The 17,930-nt window shown below is 41.2% G+C and overlaps 3 protein-coding genes across 3 annotated transcripts; 1 reads left to right on the plus strand and 2 right to left on the minus strand.

Annotated features, from left to right (window-relative positions):
* Nucleotides 1-14: 14 nt before the first annotated feature.
* On the plus strand, nucleotides 15-2,385 carry clec3ba (C-type lectin domain family 3, member Ba). The gene is made up of 3 exons (XM_034127660.1): nucleotides 15-722; nucleotides 889-987; nucleotides 1,172-2,385. The coding sequence occupies exons 1-3, from the start codon at nucleotides 626-628 to the stop codon at nucleotides 1,570-1,572; spliced, it is 597 nt and encodes a 198-aa protein (XP_033983551.1). The 5' UTR covers nucleotides 15-625; the 3' UTR covers nucleotides 1,573-2,385.
* Nucleotides 2,386-2,579: 194 nt separating this feature from the next.
* On the minus strand, nucleotides 2,580-10,652 carry LOC117480358 (CUB domain-containing protein 1-like). Its single transcript, XM_034127654.1, has 9 exons — nucleotides 10,440-10,652; nucleotides 9,476-9,685; nucleotides 9,010-9,372; nucleotides 8,558-8,926; nucleotides 7,179-7,370; nucleotides 5,880-6,254; nucleotides 5,443-5,799; nucleotides 4,580-4,667; nucleotides 2,580-4,321 (listed from the first exon to the last, which is right to left on the minus strand). Exons 1-9 carry the CDS (start codon nucleotides 10,501-10,503, stop codon nucleotides 3,886-3,888), a joined length of 2,454 nt encoding a protein of 817 aa, XP_033983545.1. The 5' UTR covers nucleotides 10,504-10,652; the 3' UTR covers nucleotides 2,580-3,885.
* A 1,897-nt stretch (nucleotides 10,653-12,549) lies between these two features.
* LOC117480149 (transmembrane protein 158) lies at nucleotides 12,550-14,003 on the minus strand. Its single transcript, XM_034127340.1, has one exon. The coding sequence runs from the start codon at nucleotides 13,844-13,846 to the stop codon at nucleotides 13,133-13,135; it is 714 nt and encodes a 237-aa protein (XP_033983231.1). The 5' UTR covers nucleotides 13,847-14,003; the 3' UTR covers nucleotides 12,550-13,132.
* Between the last annotated feature and the right edge of the window lie 3,927 nt (nucleotides 14,004-17,930).

Raw genomic sequence — 17,930 nt, forward strand, 5'->3', positions numbered from 1 at the left:
CATAAACAAATATTGATTTCACAACAGTCTTTCTTCATTATATAAGTCTCTGCCTCATGTCTGCTACACATCATCGAGCTCACTGAGGGGATCCAGATGGGGGATGTGTAAAAAAAACCTCAAAAACATCCAACCGCTGGCCTGTGGGAGCCTTAGGCAGAAACACAACAGGACCTTTAACAGGAAAAGCCCATTTATATTAGCAGGCAACGATAAGAAGGCACAACTGTTTATAGCTCTGTATTTGTTGCACTCAAGTGGCACAGACAGATGCAGATCATTGATAAGGACATGATGAATATGAAAAAAATGTGACACAACCACACAGAGAGATAAGGCCCCGCTGCAAGTGATGACCTACAAACATGGAACCCGAATCATGCTTCACAATCCATCTCCTTTAAGCGTTTCAAAAGCAACACAAACGTCTGTTAAAACATCTGTAAAACATTTGTTCTCTCTCAGATAAGATTTCCTCCTTCAACTCTGTGTCGCCACCCCGGGCTTGTAAAACACAACAGCCTTTGTCTGGCCAGCCCTCAGAGCTGCAAGGAGCTTTCCAAGTGTGCTGCTACACCAGAAACAGCTTCTCTACAGTGGAGTTAAAAGCATTTCTTCCAATATCATGGATGCTCGAAGGGTTTGTCTGATGTTCTGCCTTCTCCTGCTGGCACACTGCACACTCCAGCAGACCTCCTCAAAGAAAAGAAACAGCAAGAAAGGTAGGATAATAACTTGACTTTGAAAATAGTATCATAGTGTCCTTGTTAAAAACCATGAAGAACTTTTAGAGAACAACAAAACTGAACTATGTGTCATTTATACTGACTGAATGCATTATACTTTGGAATACATTTGGCATGTTCTTTTTTTTTACCTCTTCAACAGACTCCGCAAACAGTGCTGCGATCGAGGAGCTGAAGAAACAGATCACTGAAATTGTTCAAGAGCTGAATTTGGTGAAAGAGCAGCAGGCTTTACAGACAGGTATTTCTCATGCAGATAAATGGTTAATGACTTGCATACAATTTTGGAAAATGCTTTTGTCTCACAGCTCAATAATATCAAGTATATTTCACAACATGTTGGATGTAACATAGAATAGACTTTAACACTCTCCAGTTATAGAGAGCCCAAAATAGACAAGAATAACCCCTGGTTTCCTCTTAAGTTTGTCTGCGAGGCACCAAAATCCAGGGCAAGTGTTTCCTGTCTGACCCGGTGAAGAAGACCTTCCATGCAGCCATCGAAGACTGCTTCTCCAAGGGAGGCAGTCTGAGCACTCCTCTGACAGGAGACGAGAACGAGCAGCTCTACCAGTACGTACGTCAGAGCATTGGCCCCGAGGAGCCCATCTGGCTGGGCGTCAATGACATGGTGACCGAGGGCCAGTGGTTGGACCAATCAGGGTCCAGCGTGCGCTTCAAGAACTGGGAGACAGAGATCACCCTGCAGCCGGACGGAGGGCGCAGCCAGAACTGTGGCCTCCTCTCCACCACGGCACACGGGAAGTGGTTTGATGAGAGCTGCCGAGCTGAAAAGGCTTCTGTGTGCGAGTTCAACATCGTCTGAGGGGCTGCTGTCGACTTTAATATCTCATCTGTGCAGATCAACACGTGTGTGAAGATCAAATGCTGCGCGCAGAAAGGAATAAAACAAGTATCAGGTACATCTATGCCATGCATTGAAAAGTAAAGTGCTGCATTTTCTTCTTCTTCACACAGTGGTCTGGGATACAGCATGACATTGTATAAGCTCAATATTGTTGTATACATAATAAATATTACTAATAAACGTGTTATCAATGAATGTATTTAAGCATATAATCAAGGTAAACACCACTGGATGGCTTTTCTCTATGTATTGTTATGTATTCTGCTTATCAATGCAATACACCTTTATTACTGAAGAGCAAACATTATGATGACCTTTTCTGAACTTATTTCTAGTTCTGAAAGTTAAAGAACTATATTCTTAATCTTTTGCTCATCAGAGGAAAATAACTGTCTATTACAATAGTTACTCTTTGATTTCATCGTTTTCTTTACAGGGTATCACCAGTTTGGAAAGGTCTCGAGCAGCTAAAGTTTCCCTTTCAAAATAACACTCAAATATTTGACAAAGGAAATGGTAAACTTCAACAGGAAGGTCCAAATTGAAATAAAATACATATATGTGGAAAGGAGGATTTACTGTTGGAAATATGTGCAGGGATTCCTAGAAATGCAGTGATCAACATTGCCTCCAAAGAGTTGACTTCTGAAACATACAGAGGTTTCCAGGTCCTACTTTTTAGAAACATCTGTCCTAACTTAATGAGGACAATGACTTACTCTGTCTCCACCCAGCCCACACTTTTTCCATCATGAAAACCTAGTTTCTGGCACTCTGAATAGTTTACTCATTGAAAGGAGGGTTACATCATGTCAACATGTTTAAACATCTCCACGGAGATGCACTGATGTCAGCAGCAGCAGCAGCGTGTAAGTATAAAGCATGTCCTCAGAGTACCTATTTTCATATTTACATGACTCTGGACCAAAGTGACCTCACATTCAGAGAGTTCTTGCATTGTTTTCTGGCAGAAGAAACTTTATTTCCTCAGGACTGAGAATGATTTTATGGCAACTTTGTTCCCCTCTGCAGTTCACTTTCTGAACAGCTGGAGGCGATATGACTTCACAAAAAAAACATCTATTCAGTTTTTCCAAAAGTTTGAAAACTAATCCCATTATTCCTCAAATGAGACCAGCTAATATTCTGTCACCTTGGCCATCTTCATGTCAAAATCGAAACCCTAATGAAATACTTTAACATGCTGTGTTATGGTTTTATATCCCGGTTGAAGTACAAATCTTTGAATTTTACAAAATGATTAACCTGTACTGGACTGTGACGTGGTTAGGATTCAGTTTGCACCATGAACTTTTTAAAACAGATTGTTGTTCAACACTGAATAACTGAGACTACACAACACATTAGTACCCACTCACACTTATGTTAAATGATACGCCTCACAGTCTCTCTTTTGAAAGCTACCTGTTATTAATGACACAATTCAGTCAACAATGTTGCTTCTTTGAAAGATGTAATTCTTTGCTCACAGAATGAAATGAAGTGTGTTTAATGATTTTAGTTTTGTGTGAGAAGGGGTCTGTAGTCCTCAAAAGCCTTTTCCTAGTAATTGTTATTCATCAAGTAGCAAAACAGTCTCTTTTTTTTAGCCGCAGATCACTCTTAAGATTCCTAAAAGCATGTGTTCAAAAAGGAACAAAAGGAATGTACAAAAAGTTGAAAAAACCCCCAGTAAAATCCTAATCTGCATTTAAAGGCGAGTATTGACTTAACTTAAATTGTAATGATATATCCAGAAGGCAAAGAGCAGGGTAAAAAGCTTATAGTAAAAAGATACCCCATGCACATACACTGCTGTTGCAATCTTCTGCAATACAGGCAATCTTCGGGCCATCATGTTGGGATGATGCCATAACAATACAGGGTAACAATAGCAGTAGAGTCCTCTCTCGGTTAAATATTAAAAAGAACATTTCAGCATGTAAACAGCACACACATTTGCTCATGTAAAAACAACCACGAATTGTACAAAATATCTCAAATAAAAAATGTTCATTGCCTAAAAGAAGCATATTTTCATAGTGGCATCGCTGGTACAAAGAGGATGATTGTGTACTGCCTTCATCTGAGATAAAACATCGTAACAAGCGGCAGGCGGGGTCAGCAGGGTAATTTGTGTGCCTGGCTTTGGTGCAAAACTACGCTCGAGAGAAAACAAAACAAAGGCTTCTTGAGAGGCAGGTAATCACAAAGATGCCAGGGAATGAATATCTCAAAGGTCAAGAGAGAAAGCTGAATCCAATCTCCTCCTCAGTTTCCTCCCTCTGGCTCCAGCCGCGGCCCCAGATTCGGAGAGTTTTCCTCTTCACTTGGGTCCTCGGTTTGGTAAATCACATTGTCCTGCATTGCTTTCACGTGGCTCGGGGGCCGGATTGGAAGCGGAGGAGCCTGAAACTTCTCGTAAACCCCAACCGGTATGTCATCGTCTGCAGCTATTTTAGAGACCAATGGATTCTGTGAGTCTGTCTGCCCCGAGAAGGGCGGGTGTGTGTCGAACTCTCCGTAGACGCCCATCTCTGCTCCCTTTCTCAGAAGGTGCGTGTAGACCAGCGTGTCCTCGATGGAGGCGTACACATGGGACTCGTTGTCTTCTCGTGTTTTTGGGAAGCCGTTTGGTCCTGGCAGGAAGCTAGTGCCGTTTGGATTGTAGATGGATATTTCATGATCCAGCTTCTTTTTCTTCTTCCTGTTTGGCAGGGAAGACATTATGATCAGAACTTTAGAGTTAAATACTGCATCAAACTAACAGCCAACCATTTAAGTAAGAACATTTTAAATAAAGGGAGACATCTCAAGCAGATTGAAGTAAACATGAAGAACCGCTATTTCTCCACTATATTTATTAAATGCCTTGTGTGCAAGTGAGCAATTATAAAGACAACAAAATGTGCTTATTAATTGTGCATTATGACATTTCTAGAAAACAGCATGCAGCAGCACTCACCTAATCACCACACAGACCACTACCAGCACAATGACAAAAATAACCAGCAGGACAGCCACCACACTCAGGATGATGGTCAGCAGCAGGTCTAAATGAGAGAGAACAAATCAGATACAAAAAGGTTTTATTCTGATGCACTCTAAATACAGTATACCCTATGTCCTTGTGATAGAAAATGTGATGTTGCTTATAAAAGAAGACTGATGATGAACCAATATTCATTAACTGGTTGTAATGTTGGCAAATTAGACTAAACTTGCGCTAACATGCTCAATAACACTAGCATGTTGATGTCAACGAATGTCATTGTTGACCATGTTCAGGATTCAGTCAGTTAGCATGCTAACATTGGCTAATTAGCACTGAACACAAAGTACAGCTAAAGTTGATGGGAATACAGTTTTGCAGGGATTTGGTCATCAACCAAAGATGATGATTTTAAACCTGGAAAACCATTGATATCTGTCCCAAATGTATATCAATTAATCTGATGGTTGTTGAGATAATTCAGCCAAAGGGGCTGACTGCTTGCATGGCTAAAAGTAGCACCTTAAAAAGGAGAGATGCCTGTCTGAAGCATATTACATTACATTACATTACATTACATGTCACTTGTTAGACGCTTTTATCCAAAGCGACTTACATACTCAATACTGTGGGCAATCCCCACAGGAGCAATTTGGGGTGAAGTGTCTTGCCCAGGGACACAACGACATGCTGACTGCAGTGGGGTTTGAACCTGTGACCCCCTGATCCGAACACCAACGCACAACCCACTGCACCACACGCCTCCCTCCCGCCGCATATAAAGACCCACTTGTTTTTTAAAGTGTTAAGTAACACAAAACTAAGTTGCCTCTTACTCTTGCTCTTGTGCAGGGTGATCTTGGTGATGACGCTGAAGTCTCCTCTCTCAGGCATACAGTTGGACATGTTGAGGTAGAAGTTCCCGTTGACCGTGATCTCACTGTCTGCCTCTTCGTCCTCCCTGCGGCTGTACTCCTCCTCCAGGCGGCCGACTCTCTGCACCCTGATGTTGGTGTGGCGGTTGCTGCACTTGGGCTGGCTCAGGTTGGCGAACATCAGGTGAGCCTCCATTCTCGGAGGAACAGAGACGATCCAGGAGACGGTGGAGTAAGACTTCATTCCTACTGGCCAGCCAGGAGTAGCCAAAAGGACAGGAGTGTCTCTCTTTGGAGACACAGTGAATATGTATCTTTCTGCGTATGAAAGAAAAAGAGTATTAAATATCACTGAAAACTGCTTTTATTTATCTACATTTATTTAAGCTGCTTGTTACCTGATATCCCCTCTTTGAAAAAGGCCTCCATCAGCACAGGCTTGGAAAGAGTCCTCAGTGATTTACCCCCCATCCCGGACACAGTGACGGTCATGTTGGTGTGGATTTGGACCTTCTGTATGGCTCCTGGGGTGCAGAAGTGTCCGATTGTAGTGCCGTGGTCTTCTGACAATTTAAAGATTATGCTGTTGTTGCACTGCTGCCCAGGTAGGGACTGCTTTAGGGGCCCGAAGGGAGAGGTGAGCTCCACAGTGCCGTGCTGAGGAGGACGGAGGGTCCAGGTCACGCTGCTCAGAGGGGCCAGGAGGCAGGGAGGCAGCACGGGCACCGACAGACGGGCAGGGGTCTTTGGGCAGTCTTTCAGTACACTACACTCTGACATGAAAGAGAGAGAGATAAACCTTTATTGATCCCCGTAGGGAAATTCAGGTGTTGTATGTAGATTAAAGCAAGAAGGGTTTAGAAATTAGAAATAATGTCTGCCTTCAAAAGCTCCAGGCTGAAAAGGGTCAACTCACCCAGATTACCAAACCAAAAAAAGTATTTTCAAACTTATTACAACTTATTTAAAAAAAACGTAGAAACTGTCTGTATGAGAACTGTCAACAGTGACTCATCTAGATTAAGACAGACACTGTTTCTGTAAAACAATGCTGACTGAGTACCAAAAACAAATTCCAATCATTCCAGTATTTTGGGGTGGAGACCGACACTTATCTTAAAAGTAAACTCAAACAGCATCCCACTGAACCCCTAAGGCCAAATTAAATGAGGCAGTTATTTTATTTAGGTCACTTACAAGTCAATGACATGTACAATATAACTGTGAGAAGACTATGAGGTTAACTACTTGCTGGCTTCCATTATTTACTTGGACATCAGATCCAAATACTTCTCAATAACTAACTAACTTATAACAGAGGCACTGATGAAGACAAGGAGTCTATTTTGGTTTGTCGTGAGATTTTGAGCCCAAATGCTCAAAGAATACATTTAGAATATAATTTCACCTAAGGAGAGAGAGCCTTGGTTTGTTCTGCATCACTTAATACCAAGCAAGACTTACTGGTTCCTGTTTGCAATACTTTGACATGCCCTACTAAAGAGCACATACTGGATCAACCATCAGAGCCATGCACCGCTTCCTTCTTCCATTGAAAAAGAAAATGATGACAGAGAGACTGTTTTCAGCCTTGATCTATGTTGGGATATAATATATTAATCCAAATAGGGTGAGTTATAAAAACCTATTTTGCAGAACCCGAGAAGCCTCCACTGAACACATAAATCAGGGTTTACCTATGGTTTTAGTGGCGGTGATTTGCACCTCTTCGGGAAGGCAGTCCTGGAAAGTGAGCTCACTCTTCGATGTGACCGTGATTTTCTCCTTAAGCACAGAGTTGACTTTCATCTTGCAGACAGAGGCCGGTCTCAACTTCTTGATGTGAAGAGAAAGGCCCCCCATTCTGCTCGGATCCACTTTACATGACACTACAGAATAAAGAAAAATCAGATATTAGTATTACTCCCGTTTCCTTTTCCCTCACGCACAACCACACAAATGCAAATGTGTGGACATGTGCATTTTAAAATCACAACCAAGTTGAACAGGAATTACAATTTTGATTTGACTGATAGAGTTCTATGTAATTCCCGGATCATTGAAGGAAGTGTTTCCCAATAATGAACCACTTATGTCATGACTCAGCGATGAGGCAATCTTAGAGCTCCCCTAACCTGACACCCTAGGGCTTGAATAAACACCACGGGGCCCACTCTCCACGTCACGTTGTGTTACTCATCCACAGCCTGTGGCTAAAACATGGAAGATGTATTTGTCCTCTGACTGATAAAAGTTCACCCCTGTGGTAAAAATAATAACGAAATAGAAATTAAAGACTATTTATATTCAGTAGTCTCTTGCCTGCTACAACATGAAGAGGAGACTCTCCCAACACTTAACTCCCTGTTGCTCCTGGGCCCAAAAACTGCTTTCTTTTCAGTTATACATTGACAAACGAAAAGTTGATCAACACCATTTTTTTTCATTTTCTTTTTCAGGCATGATACACTCGCTGAATCTAAGTCTAAACATTGTCTCTTTTAACTGTCTTCCAACAGCTAAAGGACAAATGTGTCTCTTTAGCTTCAAATGCTCCCTGTGGTGTAAAGTGTTTCTCTAGAGCTTTATATCCCCAAACATATGCCTAATGTGATCAGAAAGCAGCTATGAGACGTGAGAGTTAACAGAAATGTTTGATTGGGGGCTTAAAAACTAAAGAAAAGGATAAAAAGGATAAAAGCGATCCCTAGAGATGAAAAGTTGGGTTATAAAGAGTGGATTTGTCATTGCAAGCTAAATCTTTCAAATTATACATAGCCATTTGAACTACTGTTAATATATACATACATTATTAGAGCAGCTTTACATTTCAGGTAAATCATTTTTTCCTCATAAAACTATCCTCAGAAAAAAAACCTAGATCTCAGTTCGTTTTATAGGTATAGTGTATATACAAACAACATTCTATCTTCATTATGGACAAAAACTACTTTTCTCTGGCTCAAGGTCTATCTCCCACTCTCATAAATGTTTGGAACATATTACTTATTATTTTTAGAGGTAGAAATACATAACTCTCGTGGCAGTGGTAAAAAGTCAAAACTGATGCACAAACCTGGTAATCCTGCTCTTGAAGACGACACCCTGAGGTTCAGCAACAGTCCAGGAGAAGCAGCACTTCTTATGTCCATCTCACAGTTCCTCAGCGTCAGGGTGAAGTCTCCCTGATTCTGTTTTGGCTGGGGTTCCGACAGACTCAGCACCATCGCCCCTCTCCCTTTGCTGTGGTACTCCACCGCTGTCTCCTTCTTCAGACAACGCGGCTTTGTGACATTTAAAAACTGAAGGGCCGTTCTGTGTTTGTCCGGTACTTGAAAGTACCACTGCATCACGTCGTCATCAGGAAAACTATCAGGGTAGTTTGGCGAGAGCAGCTCTAAGGACGAGGTCCCTTTTGGAATCATCACTGTAATTTTGGTGAGGGCTGTAAGAGAGAAAAATATACAAACTCAAGTATTGGACACATAAAGCATAAGAGATTATTCAGACTCCAAAATGTAAACTCACATTTGATTTCCTCCCCAACAGACACGTCAAACTGGCCATTTTGCAGCTTCTGTCCTGCTGGGACGTCCAGAGAAAAGCTACCTTGATTCAGAATCTGAGCACCGACAACAGGCCCCCTCCTGCAGTATTTCCCGACGGACACATTTCCTGTAGTCTGGAAGGCCTGGAGATTGTAGCTGTGTCCATCTGGACATCTGTCAGAGGGATTTATCTGTCTTAGACCCGTGTTGCTGAAGTCTATTTTAACTGCTTTTGGCGCAGAGGCCTTCAGGTTCCAGATGAACTTGCGATTAAAATCCAGCAAAGGAAGAGAGCCGGTGTCAGCCTGGATGATGTGGCCAGTGCACAACTTTGTGGTACATTCTGAGAGGAGATAGTCAAAAATAGATTGTTAGACCTGCAAGAAAATTTGATTTGCTCAAAATAATAATTTGAATTGGCTCTTTTACTGCAGTACTATATTTACCTATATTTCGCGCAATTTCCACGCTGAACACATCTTGAGGTCGAGAGCACTCAAACTCCACAGAGATGCGAGTGTTGTCTTTTAACACAACGGATAAACCACATTGTCGTAGGCGTCCTGCCCCGGTGCAGACTTTGCAACCTTTGACCTGACTACTGCTGATGCTGAGAGTGGTGCCTCTGTCAGGGGTGATGGGCAGCTTTAGGACCCCTGGACAATAAAACAAATAGAAAATGTGATTAGGAGAAAAGGGAGGAGTGTATATACAGACACTAGATGTAAACTGCTGATTACATGAAATATCACAATGAAATAACCACTTAGATGTCAATGAATATCATATTATAAAGATGTATTGATAATTGTTGAAACATGCTTCTATTAAGTGTTAACAAAGCCCTAATGACTAACTGTGTGATGAGGCAGACGGCTTAGCTTCACTCCCTCTATGAGTAACATGGACTGTGCTGAGCAAACACAGCCATGTTCACACACAGCAGCACTTTGCATCAACTCTCCATTGTCCCATATATCTTGCTTTACACTCTATTATGTCTCTTTATATAAATCTATTTCTGAAGTGGACAAAATACAGACATGTTATTTAACCTGACACATGATGATGAGGTTTCTGTTGAACAAACAACAGAAAAACCCACCAGTCACAACAATAGCTTCACACTGCCCTTCCTTTTTCATTTTGTCCTCATCCTGATCCTGCTATACAACTTCATTTACTGTGACACAACTAATCCTAGTCATTCTGGTTCCAACAATTAATCACCAGCCATATTACCAGTTATCACACACAATAATAACAGCTTTGCCTTTGACATAGTTAATAATAAAGTTGATTTGGAATTAAATGTTTTCCCTATACAGTCATTGTCCTATAGTCTGAGGAAAAATAGTATACCACAGCAGATTTTCTGTCCTGCTGGTTAATAATTGAGCTGTAACTCACCTGAAACAGTGGCTGTGACGAAGGTGAGAAGAAAAAACCGAAGCGTGACTCTTGTTGATGACATGCTGTCCGACACTGTTCTTCTATTAGATCCGGGGGGAAATCAGCGCACATCTGCGCATATTTCATTTCTTCTCCACAGCTGCGACCTTCATGCGCCACATTTTCGTTTAGGCTTAGCTCAGCTTGTAGTTTACTCAACTGCTCCACTTCCTGTATGTGTGAGTGTGTCCGCAGCTGAAGCAACAGGTAATGGAAAGGCGTGGCTGAGTCAGCCATTTTGGCAGGTACAGCGTTGCATGCCTAACGTCATTAAAGAAAAACTAAACTAAAAAACCTCCTAAATCCCTACAGTTTAGTTATTTATTTTGAATATGTTTCAAATATTGGTATTTGCAATAAAAAATACGAAAACATATATATTCATAATAAATAATACAGTGCATGGATGAAACACATTACGCATTACTCAAGTAGGCTACTGTAGCCTACTTATACAATGTTTAGCCACTTGTAATTAAGTATTAATATTTGTTCTGCTACTTTTACTCCACTACGTTGTGGAGACCTGTATAGTCCTATTTCACTTGACTACATTCATTCAACAGCTAGCTACTCTGCACATTTACACCATTAATAAAACATCCACTGATGTCAAAGTTATTGCATTTTGCAAATCCTTCTTTACCCATTTTTACTTGTTATAGGTTTTTTTTTAAACTGTGGTAATGCGTCTTCCACCAATGATACATAAATGACAACAAAGTGTTACTTTTATTATAATAGTATATAATTATAGCCTATAAATAGCCTAGTAGTACCATGATATTTAGTACCGCAGGCTCAACATGAACTTGTGACTGAATATATTCAAAGTACAAAAGTATTAGACATGTTTTTCTAATGTTGCTTATCGTTATTCAAATTATACACTAGCCTACACTCCATGTGCCAAATTAGTAGGTACTCTTACCAAAGAAATAACGTCATCTAATACAACAATCCTGCAATAAACCTTACGTTCTTGATGGTTATAAAGTTGATTCAGCTGTGTAATAATTATCTGATGTTGTACTGCAGCTTATGCTAATATTGAAGCATTTTTCTCAGCCCTGCTTACAATCCTAATGAAGGGAGGATTTATTGTATTGCTGTGTTAGAATACATTGGTCATAACTAGATGCACCTTATATACTAGCAACCTTGTGCTTTTATAGGAATAAAATGATCAATGAGCTGTATTTTAAAAACATTTAAAAATCCACTTTGAATATATCATCTTCACAGGCTAGTATCTCAAATAAAAGTATTTTTTAATGGGAAAGCCACATAAAATATACTAATACCAAACAAAAGAAGGTACAATAGAGAGGAGACAGAGAGCTGACCTCAGCCTGATGGACTTTACTAAAAAAGAGTTGACAAACTGCAAATGTATTAGATTTGATGAGTTTCTGTACCAACAAAACCTGAGCATTAGCTGAACCAGCAACATTAAAATGCTGCTAGTTATGCATCAATACTTTAACACTCTGAAAAGAAGCCATTGTCAGAAGAAGTACTTTATCATTGATATTGAAGTACTGTTAATAATTCAACATCTGCAGTTAAGAAATAAACAGCAAACAAAATGTATATTTGAGTTGTATAAGTCATATAGGCAGGCATTTAAACAATTTATGAGATAATAAAATAATATGGGTCAATAGAGTCTATTATTTGCGCATTTCGCACTTCATATAAAGTAACACTTCAAGGTAACACATTTCTGAGCAGTGCAACACAGCTCAACAGCACCACAAACTTCATCTTCAAAAATGATCAAACAGCTGAATCAACACCTCTCTAAAACATTAGGACCTTCCTCAAGTATCGTTTAAGCTGCATTAGTTTGAGCTTGGTGTAAAAACTGGCAACTGAGTGTATGTTTTCCAAAGACATTGCCTTTGTTCACATGCAATGTTCACTTAAACTCAGTGTGAAGTCAATTTGACTTCAGGTCTGCCTTGAAAAAGAGATCAATGATCTCAATGGGATACACCTGGATAAATAAAGGTTTGAAATGAAATGAAATGATAGGGCCACAGAAAACAGTTTAGAGAGAATCTGAGATATAGCCTATAATCAATTTTATTTTAATTGAAACCATCGGAACATGGATACAAATAAACACACATATTGATATTATAAACCAATGTTATAATTGAAACCCTCTCTATTTCAACCAGAAACAACATCTATTTGGGAAAATTAAAACTAATACATGAACTTTGAACATGACTATGGGTTATATATGTGACGGCACACTTTAAAGTTCAGGTTTCAGTGCAAAAGTCCTACACATGGGATAAGGCAAAAACGTTCTAGAAAGATTAAAAACTATACAAACACTGTTTAAAGAGAAAAGTTTGCACAGTTTACGCTGACATTATATATAGGAAGGCCTACAAGGGTATACAAAACACATTGGTGTTGGTCCCAGTATAGATCACTAATGGCTAGTAGGCTATAATCCATCATACTTTACCTTGTAATGTGGAGGAGCTCTAAATTAGTTAAAGAACACCCCAAAACTAAAGCATCTGATCAAAAATGTCTCAGTAGCGCCTCCATCATTCATTCAGGTGAACAGTTCAATGGCTACAGTTATAGAATAGGCAGCACAGGCTAATTATAATAAAGATTATGTTCAATTATCTCGGTCTCCTCTGCTCCATCCCATTGGGCAGAAACCCTGCAATGATGGGGACTGGCCATATGAGAGCAGCAACACTCCACACAATGATGACCAAAGTCATGAAACAAGCCACAAGTGTCGACTCGATGGGCTTTCTGTTCAGCCTCCAACTTTTGTCCCCCTTCAGTTCGTCGAGGCTGAAATCCACGCAGCAGAAAGTGACCTGATCCCCCGCCTGCTGGCCCCTCGACCTGCCCTGGCCAAACCTCCGGTACCGGGACATCCCGCAGCCCACGCACAGCCGCAGCTCCTGCTGAACCCCGGTGACACCGAGATGCTCGATGACGACGGGCGAGATTGCCCTGTTGAACGCCGCGGAGAAAAATGCCCTTCCGTGGTTGTTGATGGTGTAGATGAGCACATCACACTGGAAGCCGAAGCTGCTGTCCCAGCGGGCCACCAGCGAGGTGGGCAGCAGCCTCTGCACGCTCACGTTGCACTGGGACACCGGCTGCAGGGAGGAGGCGTCGGGCGAGGCGTCGGGCGAGGCGTCGCTCTCCTCCACGGACCTCTTGGAGAAGCGCACGTCCACCTCCAGGTTGGCCAGTAACCTGTTGGAGGAGTTGGTGGGCGGCAGGAGGAGGTCTTCGTCGCTCCAGCCCTGGCATCGCTGGAGAAGTCCGGCCACTGCGGTGAGAGCCAGCAGGAGAGTCGGGGAGTCGTTCAGCATGGCCCAGGGCGCGTCTCTCCTGCTCGCATGGTGCTGTGGCAATCCGCAGGCGACGGACAATGCACTCCAATGTTTGGACCAGCCAGTTGCCAGTGGTCTTTAATAACGCAGCTCCCGATGGAGAAACTCAATCCCCTGTCTTACTAGTATGAAGGGAGCCGTCCAATGCCTATCACACGCGCGCTTCCCCCTCCCTCCCTCCCTCCCTCCCTTCGGATATTTTCCTCCTGACTTGTTCGCTAAATTTACAGCAGAAACACGCTGGGCAGCACCGCGCGCTGCCTTCATCACAGCTCGAGCTCAACTGAGCTTCGCCCCCCTCTTTGTCACTTCAGGTGTGAGCGCTGAGCAGGAAAACACACACACACACACACACACACACACACACACACACACACACACACACACACACACACACACACACACACACACACACACACACACACACACACACACACACCATGTATACATCACTTCAGGGGACATTACATTAACCATAACCAACACATGCCTAACCCTAACCCTTACCCTAACCCTAAACCTAACCAAGTCTTCACCCTAAAATTAATGATTCCCCTCATGGAGACCTCCATGTTGTCCCCATAAGGGAGGCGAGTCCCCACACGTGACTGTGTAAACAGATTTAGGTCCCCACAAGTATAGTAATGCTAGGCCACACATACACATACACACACACACACACACACACACACACACACACACACACACACACACACACACACACACACACGGTCAATGCAACTTTCTCAATGATGGAATGAATGATTCGAGAAATAAATCCTTATTCATCCTTTCACTATCGAGATAAGACTGTAACTAAAATAACACTTAATTGCCCACAGAGATCAACCTGTGGTACGTTTTTTAGGTTATAAGTTGTTGTTTTTTTAAATGCATTCAACTGATCTGTAATATTTCTATAAATAGATGATGCCATCACAAAGATCTAAATGCTGTTTCTAAACCTGCACTGGGATGAATGCATGGGGGGAAAGCAGTGAATCCTTCATCTATGTGCAGTGGCGTTTTTATATGTACAAAAGTGGTGGGGCACAAAAAACTTAGATGTCTATATATAAGCTTCTGCAGTGACGTGCAGTGAGGTTCATGGCTGGTGAGGCACTGGCACTGACTCTTCAGGTTTACAAATATTATATTTTGACCTAAACCAAAATATAATATTATTTTCAAAAGCTTTTTTTGTCTGATGCTTCGATTAATTTTAAACAGACAGTTCAACAAAAGGATACCCAAAAAATGTAATTGTATCATTTAAATATTGAATTGTTCTCTCATAGTAAAATCCCATTTTCAATAAAATGGCGGTCTTACCTTGACTTGAAGATGAAGTCCATTTGCCTATCCTTCTGGACAAACATTTCTATTACTTTTTTGTAAAAGTCCTCCTTATCTTCTTGTAGTTTCAAAAGTCTATCATAAATCTAATCCATAGATTTATGATAAAAAAATTATAAAAGTAGGGTAGACATGTGGATATTATCCGGCTGAACAAAACGTGCATTTATCTAACAGGTACGTTTCCCACAGATCTTATTTTGAGCTATTTTCTAAAATCCTCTGGAGAAATCTCATTGCTTTTTTGTGCTTACTTCCTGGTTTTAGGACGCGCCACTGCGCACTGCAGCTCTCTCGTCTCCACTTCACACAGCACACTTTTCGCGGCACACGTACTTACAGCCAATCAGCTCTGAATGATTTGAGATGACGTATGGTGGGGATGGTAGCTCCGTGCCTCTCTGGTCATTATTTTTTTGCCACACACATTACATTACAAAATACTCTGAGCATGCGCAGTGTAGTTTTTACAGTCACGTTCACTTCACAGCGAGAGGAAGGGGCATAATCAGGTTTTGTCCCACATGGCTCTAAACAGCTCAATAGGCACACACTGTGACTGTAGACACACTAATTAGAAGAACACAGACTAAAACAGCAATGTACAGACGAATCAGATGATTAAATATGATCTTAAAATATATTTTATATTTTTTTTTATTTTTTTTTTTGCATTTTTGTAATCATTATTTGTAATACTTTCTGCTGACACTAGGTGGGGCTGTGCCCCACCTGCCCCTAATGACCAGTCGCCACTGTCTATGTGATTATTTTGTTAGCTTGAAATGAATCAAATTTAAATATGTTGACATAAAAGATATTGGAATTTCCAAACTAAATACCCACTTTATGTACTTTCTTAGCTGAGCAGCCCCAGGACATGAGTTCAGTGACCAGTGGGTATACAGCCCTTTAATCTATTGTAGAAAAAATATATAAAGTATAAAAATGCTTAAAGGTCCCATGTCATGGCCATTTCTACTGATCATAATTCCATTGTTGAGGTATACTAAAATAGATTTATACTGTGCAATTTTCCAAACTCACATTGGTTTCTCATACAGCATCTCTGTAAAGTATGTGTATTCACCGGTATTCACTCTCTGTCCTAAACGGCTTGTTGGAGCTCCTGCCCCCCCCCCCCCCTCCCTGTGAGCCCAGTGTGCTCTGATTGGTCGCGACGTTTGCGAGGCTCGTTGCTGCTTTGAGCTGCTGCAGGAGCAGACAGGCTTCCGTGTCGGCGATACAGGAGAACAAGCGAAACTCATCCTGAGCACACACAAACACTCACAGCCGAAGTAAAAACAATAAGTGTGGCTTGATATTGAGTAAGAAAAAGGTTTATAACGCTGTGAGCATCGGTCTGCGGAGAGCATTTCTCCGCGATCCCAACGTAGTAGTCCGAAAAACGTTCGCCCATTTAAACAGTCGGGGTAGATATCTTGTTTGTTTTAAACATCATAAATACACAAACAACAATGAATACTTACAGGTTGTGTACCCGAATCTCCCGCTGGTCCAAACAAAGTAGGAACAGCATCGTTCTTCAGTGCCCTACGCTGTACATATCCGGCATGAATCGCTGAAAGGTTTGGGAAGCTTTGTTTCGTGAAAGGCTGGCAGAGGGTGTGGCCTCTGGGTATCCCCACGTCAGAGTACCCAGGAAGTAAACAATGGAAAATGAGAAATCTCCAACGAGGCGTTTTGGGGAGGTCTGTGTTAGAGTTTTACTCGCTACAGGGTGTACTTTGAGGGTTTTTGACTCTGCAGACCGTTTACATGCATAAAAACCTTCATAACACACAAGGGGACGGGTAATAACCGGAAAAGCATGACATGGGACCTTTAACACATTTTTTTATTTTGTAAAATACTATTTAAATGTAATTGAGCTCTGACATCCCTAATAACATGAGAGACATGATGTGATTTCAGGTAACAAAGGTTACATCAGTGACTTTCACCATTGTGATTGAGCCAAACGATCAGAAGTTAACCTGCATCCCACGTAGGAGAGATTACCTTTGGGACCTTTAACCCCACCGAACCAGTAGGGGCTTACGTGTCTTGCCCAAGAGCACCTCAGCAGTGGTGATGAAGCAAGGGCAAGTTGCTCTTTCACTTTCACATCAACATTTGTCCTACTAAGCTGTAGTTATTAGTCTAACTGCACACATGTTTCCCTCCATTCAGTGATTTACAAAAATGCAAGGATATTTTTTATGCCAAATATCACCACCATAAAATCTGACATTTGTATTTTTCAATTAGTTGTGATGAAATCAACTCTTGTCTGGGCTGTTTAACCAGAAGGTAACAAATCAAGTTCACTTAAATACTTTGCCTATAAGTGCACATGTGAGGTACTAGGCCATTGTTCTACTTTGTATGTGACAGCTATAGTTACTTTACAGATCCAGATTATTAAAATAAGGTATACATCAAATATTAAAAAGTGATAGATTATGATAGATTAAAGTATCCCCCAGTTATAAACCCTTGTTTACTATATCTGATGAACACATTAATGCATCAGTTAATGTTACTCAATAATATATTATTCTGAAATGGACCTGCAAATTGAGTGCAATTTAAATTCTGAAAGTTTGCTTATTTATATATTTTTGCAGTATTTCTAATTTTTGTTCAACGTAAATTATCCTACCACGACCGTGGATTCATTAGTTACCATGGTTACTTACGGTGA

Source organism: Trematomus bernacchii, unplaced genomic scaffold (assembly GCF_902827165.1).
Source record: "Trematomus bernacchii unplaced genomic scaffold, fTreBer1.1, whole genome shotgun sequence".
NCBI lineage: Eukaryota > Metazoa > Chordata > Actinopteri > Perciformes > Nototheniidae > Trematomus > Trematomus bernacchii.